The sequence below is a fragment of the Penaeus vannamei genome, chromosome 40, assembly GCF_042767895.1.
Source record: "Penaeus vannamei isolate JL-2024 chromosome 40, ASM4276789v1, whole genome shotgun sequence".
In the NCBI taxonomy this organism is placed as follows: Eukaryota; Metazoa; Arthropoda; class Malacostraca; order Decapoda; family Penaeidae; genus Penaeus; species Penaeus vannamei.
Window position 1 is genome coordinate 5,450,754 of NC_091588.1, and position 7,500 is coordinate 5,458,253.

Genomic DNA, 7,500 nt, shown 5'->3' on the forward strand with positions numbered 1-7,500 from the left:
TCATCATCATCATCATTAGCATTATCACCATCATCATTATCATTATCATCATCACCATCATTACTATCATTATCATCATCACGTCATTATCATTTAACTGTAATGGAAATTGGGATTGAAATGCATTGAAGAAAATAATGCAAGCAAGCAATAAAATTTGTGATGAAATATAACGATGTATATAGAGGATTGTAATATATTTTTAATGAAACATAAAGGATGTAATGGAATATAATGACATACGTAATGAAATATGAAAATGTATTTAATGAAGCATATCAATATACATAATGAAATATAGTGATATCTAATGAAATACATTTTAGTATACATATATATGTATATATATATACACATCTATATATGATGAAATGCCAAGATATACGTATTGATGAATGATACAGTTAAAAAAAAAAAAAAAAAAAAAAAAATCGAGCGAGGTTCGAATTCCGGTTCGAACATCCGCTTCACACCTCACTTTTTGCATAGGGAAAGACAGATTCGAAGCTTCAGTTCCATAAAGGGCTTTTATCCGCCACTGCACCACCTGAGAATGTCCTTGTCCTCTCGCCCATTTCCTTCTTTTTATCAGTCTTAACGCATTTCCACTTCGCACAGGACAAAATACTGTGGAACTACCGCGCCCTCGTTCACGGCCTCCTCCACGAACAGCGTGACGATCAGATTCTCTTCAGATAAGTCTGATGTCTTTTCGGGATTCTCGATCTGTTTCGTGGTAGTGTAATAAGGTGAGTTGTGGTCGAAACTGTTATTCGGACATGGTTCGAATGCCGTCTCGAACGCTCGGGTGGTACGGTTCTTGTTACGTTTAAAGGGTTTCGAAGCTTCATTTCCGGGATGAGGTTGTAGTGTTTGCTTTGAACTCTTATTCGGACACGATTCGAATGCCGTCTCGCATGGCCGGGCAATATGGTCCTTTTTGGTTAGGTTTCAAGGATTTGAAGCTTCATTCAAGTATTTTTTTATGTTGAATTTACAGTACTTTAAGTCTCTATTTTCTTTACTGAGTATTTCAAATAAGTGAATCATCAGTTTCGAATTTTGTTTTCGAAACACATGACCCCATATACGGCAGTTCACGCGTGGACAATACTCTGCAATAAAATAAAATAAAAATAAAAAACAATGAGAAAACATGCAAGAAACGCATAAACAAACACACCCACCCCCATAAAGACTGATATATAATAAAATATCTGAAATAAAGTGAATCAGTGATGTAAATCGGGGGAATAAAAATTATATCTATTTTCAGAACTCGGACTGAACTCCCTTACCCGCAGATGGCAGTCAACGAACCACAACTTCTTTCTAAACTCTCCACGAAATGCTTCCAAAATCGAGAAAACGAGAAATAAAAAATCTGTAAATTACACGGATCGATGAATCAAGAAATGTAGTAATTCAGGATACACCGTCACAGTCCATTGAATAAAATCGATAAACTTTTGGTAAGTTGTAGGCGAAACCACGTGACTTTCTTCGCTGTTCTTACCTAAAGAATGAAGAATTGTTTCTTGATATTACGCTTCTCTTGGTATATCATCCACGTAACTTTACCATTCTTCGTTTACCTTGATATTGAAAAACTTTCCATTTTATTCACTTTTCCTACATAACCCACATAACTCTTCATTATATCTTTACCTTAACACTGTAAAATGACCCTGAAAATTCACTATTCCTGACTGTATCTCCCATAAAACTTCACATTGTATCTTTACCTTATTACCAAACGCATATTTTCCTTGATACTTATTTTCCTTGCTTTTTGACCACACAAAAATTAGGTTGTAGCCATCATAGGGTATACTCGGCCATGTGTGGTAGGCTTTCTCGTGTAGACTTCACCACCACACAGAACCTTTATATAACTATTCCCAAAGTGAGATTATGTATTCTTTAGTTGGCATTCACACTTATTTATGAATTATGTACTATGGCATATGTCCTTGATGTGCATTTGCTACATATGGTACTGAATAAAGTTTTTATCAGCATGTTACAGTGTTGTTTTGTGTACCATACCCATACATAAACAAATTTATTTACATTTACAGAAACACTTATGCACACTTTTCCTCATGCATAGGTACACATGTATATATTCATTTACTTGCTAATGATCATTCAAGCATAATTTTGCATGGATGGTATTATCATCATTATCATTACTATTATTTTTGTTCTTTCATTATTATTATTATCATTATCTTTGTTATATGTATCATACTTATCATTACCATGATAATGATAAGTATAATAGCAATAATACCGATAGTGATACCAATGATGATAATAATACTGAGAATAATAGTGATGATAACAACGATAATGATATTGATAATAACGATAATTATTACCATAATAGTAATAATAACAATAATGGTCATAATAATATTGAAAGTGATAGTAAAAATAAAAATGATGCTAATGATGACGATGAGGATGATAATGACATTAATGATAATCATGATAATGATAATAAAAGTAACAATGATAATAGAGATGAAAATGTTAATGATAAAAAATATACTAGCATTAACAGTAATTATCACAATAATAAGGATTATAATAAAGATGATAATGATGATCATTATCATCATCGAGAAACGGACGATGATAATTATGGTACAGATGATGATAACGGTAATAATGAATATAATAAGGTGATAATAATAAAAATAATGGTAATAGTAACAAATGTAATGATGATAATGATAATGATAATAAAGATAACACCAACAAGAACAATAATAATAATAATAATAATAATAATAATGATAATAATAATAATAATAATAATGATAATAACAATAATAATAATGATGATGGTATTAACAATGATAATAATTACGTCAATTATAACGGTTGTAAACAAAATAATAATGATGATAGTAATAGTAATAATAACAATAAAAACAATAATGAGGATAATCGAAATAATAATGATGATAACAAGGATAATGATGCTAATAATATGCTGATAATGATAATAATACTAATAATAATGTATACAACAATAATGATAATAATATTAATAATGATAATAATGATGATGATGATGATAATAATAATAATAATAGTAGTAATAATAATAATAATAATAATAATAATAATGATAATAATAATAGCATTAGTAATTATTATGATGATAATCATAATGAAAATAATGATAAATATGATTATGATAATAATATTAATCGTAGTAGCAATGCTAGCGAAATTAACAGTGATAATCATAGCGATAATGATAACAATAAAAATAACAATAATTATATATATTTGTGTAAAGATAATGATATTATTATTATCACAATGATAATAATAGTAATAATAGTAATAATCATGATTGTATGAGAGATAATGATAATAAGAATAAGATAATAATGATTATAACAATAACAATAACACTAATAGTGATAATGATGATAATGATAATAATAATGGCGAGAGACGAGTCGGGCCACTGTAAGCGCCGTGTGTGAACATTCACTCAGTAGTCGCGCTTCTAGCAGTCGGGCCACTAAAGTCGCTCGTCTGAACAGGGCCTTACACTTGAAGAAAGTAGCAGGCACTGTTCCTTGCTTTCCGCATAATACTGAGAATAATAGTGATATATTTATATATATATATATGTTCATTGCTAAATTTTACTCTGTGATATGTCACCTGTTATTTATCATTTGTTTCGAGAATGAAAATGAATTGGTTAGAAATACTTCAATGATCGTTGTACCTTGCACAATCCACCCCAATAGCCTTAATATTGTAGCCCCTTTTAAGCACCATTTATTAATTATCTCATCAGCATCTGACATTATTTTCATAGTCATCATTACCCTCATTACTCTTACAGATTTAACTCATTAAATATATCAGTGGAGATGAGTGAGGAAAAGGTAACTACTTTTTTTAAAAATTCATACATTATTTATGAATCGAATAATTCATACATTATACATTAATCGAAGAGCCAGTATGCAAAGCCAATCACACGAATCAATATGCAGATAACCAAACATTTAATTTCTTTACAATCCACTGGAAGACCTACACTAGATTGAGTGAAAATAACATAGCTTTACAATTAAGACTAACATGCCAATTGAAAATATTAATTCACTTTAAGCAATCTGTTATTAACGACAAAATTCGAACAGCTGATTTTAATACTGAAGATGATGATGAGCCATGAATAGAAAAATTTCTTTCTCGTATGCAATTACGGAAATTAGATAACTGTTTCTAAAATTGATTAAACAAATTGTCAAACAGCAAATAGTAAAATAATATTAGGCAATATGAAATACTCAAATTAAGGCATGAAAATACTACTTTAATGCCCTTGCACAATTACTAAGTCAAAGCTTATCTTCATTAAAGACTCAATTGGTGAATAGCAAGAAAATAGAAAAATATCTTATAGAAGACCAGATACTCAATAAAAAAAATATGACACTAAATCAATATAATTCTGAAATTGATAAACCAAAGCAAAAACTCAATCAAGAAAATAATTAACACATTCATGGAGGTTAACCCCAATTACGCAAACACAAAATTATTGTTATGCTTCGGCAGGAATTAATAGACTTCATCACCGTTTAACGTTTAAATCATTAATTATCAAGCTAACTAAATTTACTCTTAAACATAAAAATCAAATCTATTATATAGTCCGTTGTAAAATTACTTCCAAAGTTGTATAGTATACTTTCAAACATAAAAATCAATTCTATTATATAGTCCGTTGTAAAATTACTTCCAAAGTTGTATAGTATACTTTCAAACATGAAAATCACATCTACTATTTATTCCATTATATAGTCACACGTAACCCTAACAGTAACCCCTTATCGCTTAACAATAATTATATATATTTGTGTAAAGATAATAATATTATTACTATCACAATGATAATAATAGTAATAATAGTAATAATCATGATTATATGAGAGATAATGATAATAAGAATAAGATAATAATGATTATAACAATAAGCTTACTACGAACTTCAATAAACTAATGATGATGTTTTGTCCCAGTCGTTGCGGGTAACAGAAGTAGTCGCGGTAGAGAATAGAATAAACGAATAAATAAATAAATATATAAAAATAAAAAATAAATAAAAAAAATAAAAAATAATATATATATAATAAAAATAAATAAAAAAATAAAAAATAATATATATATAATAAAAATAAATAAAAATATAAATAGAATAAAAAAAAATATATAAATAGAATGAAAAAATAAATAGAGAATAGAATAAACGCTATTATTAGCGATAGCGAATTCAGCTAGGACGAAAGCCTTCCTCACCTCAGATTTGCATTTACTGAAGATCAAAGGAATAAGAATGTAAAAAAAAAAATCATTTGTATATATTAGCATAGTTTATAAATAATTAGAAAAAAATATAGCCCGTATTTTAGAGCAACAGATAAAAAGGATATCTGCTTGTAATAGCAGACATAGGCCTTTGAAACCGAGGCCCAACATTTGAATTCTTGAACTCTTTAATCCCCAGAATGACCGTTATACAATTTTAGGTAACTCGTGTTTTCTTTAAAATTTAGATAACGTGTTTTTTAAAAGAATTTTAGGTCACTCGCGTTCTCTTAAGAATTTTAGGTAGCTCGTGGTCTCTTAAGAATTTTAGGTCACTCGCGTTCTCTTAAGAATTTTAGGTAGCTCGTGGTCTCTTAAGAATTTTAGGTCACTCGCGTTCTCTTTAAGAATTTTAGGTAGCTCGTGGTCTCTTCATAAGAATATTAAAGCTTTTGATATACTCAAGTCAATCTTTCTGCTTGATACAAATATGATCACAGTTTCATTATTTATATCATCTATAGAATAAGTAGTTTCACCATCATTACTCATCTCTGCACGCATGATTCATACTGTGACGTCATGAAACTACAACAAGCTTCATCTGAGGGTAGTTACAAAATGATTAGTTTAGTTATGAAACCGAACAAAGATATACCAAGGAAAGAACAAAAAGTAAAATATTTTTTGAAGTTATCTTATCTTCCCGTAATAAATGCGCTTATTGTATAGAGGGACTGCGCCACTGCAAGCTCCACAGAACAATATAATAATATTTAAAAGAAATAATAAAGAAAAACCTAATTAAACAATATGAATTTAACAATAAGCAGCCTTCCTTATTGTACAGAACAGAAAATAAAGATGGCTGCCTTGCATCAAATATCGCTCCTCGCTGCCAAACGTAGCGCGAATAAATCCTACGTTATCATACGCCATTTAACCTTCTATTTTCTCCTCTTATTTAAATATTTTGAAAATGACGTAAGAATCTCATTACTGCATGTTTTTAGTTTCATATTATTATAGTGTTTAGCTGATAGAGTCATACACCTGGCAGCTCGGTAGTCCTGGGCACAAGTCGCCGCTGGAAAGTTCGTTAAAATAAATTAAGGGAAACAGAGTAATGTCAAGTGAATATTCCATTTCTGTAATCTGAGAATAACAGCCAATACTGGTTCTACATCGTTATAGTTCGTTTTTTTCTTCATTTAATTTGCTTAATTGGCTATACTTTATTCCCGAACGTTTTATGATTCGCACTTGTAGTCTGACTCATAAATTAAACTACATAAACTCCGTGGTAATTACAGAGCAGTTATTCTCAACCGCCCAGTCTCGCCTCATCCTAAAGACCACCTTTTTAGTCCATCCAAATACGAATGAAAATGTTTTATATGTATACAATTATTATATTCTCTTGAGAATGTACAGCTCAGATTTGTTCTATAACCCCCCCCCCCCCCATTAATCTGTACTCAATAGTAAACCTTAATCTATATTAATTCAGAAAATATAGAAAGTATGACTTAGACTTAAAAGGCATTGATTCCAAAAGCAAGAACTGCACATCTGCAAAATGTCAAGCAACACACTTGGATGGTTGTCTCGAAACGCTGAGTCGCGGAGCACATGTTGAAAGCGCTGGTCCAGAGGCATTCTTATTTATGCTATCACCACTAGCATGAGTATGCCAATATCGCCTCTTGGAAAATTCCTTTGCTATTTCAAGCTAGTATCGAGATTCTGCCTGATCATGATTTGCAAATTACGAAACAAAAAGAAATTGCTGATCAATTATAAGAATATAACAAATCTACTGATAATCTTACTTTAAGTTCTTACTTTTGCTGTAATAAAATCAAGTATATACACAAAAGAAATTATCGTTCACCTTGCTTCAACATGAATTTTACTGTAAGAAAAAATATCATAAATATATATATATATATATATATATATATATATATATATATATATATTATATATATATATACATATATATATATATATATATATATATATATATATATATATATATATATCATTCATCAAACAAATATATAGCTATTTAATTTATCATACATACTTACATACATACATACACACACACATATATATACATATGTTTTATCTATTTTATTT

At 29.3% G+C, this 7,500-nt stretch overlaps 1 protein-coding gene across 1 annotated transcript in view; it reads left to right on the forward strand.

Moving 5' to 3' along the window:
- The window catches only part of LOC113821586 (tolloid-like protein 2), a 14,491-nt gene extending 12,465 nt beyond the window's left edge, over positions 1-2,026 (forward strand). The window contains exons 11-12 of the mRNA XM_027374094.2: positions 619-749; positions 1,277-2,026. Coding sequence (XP_027229895.2) covers positions 619-745 — 127 coding nt within the window. The 3' untranslated portion in view covers positions 746-749; positions 1,277-2,026. The remainder of the gene's footprint in view (positions 1-618; positions 750-1,276) is intronic.
- Positions 2,027-7,500: the final 5,474 nt, after the last annotated feature.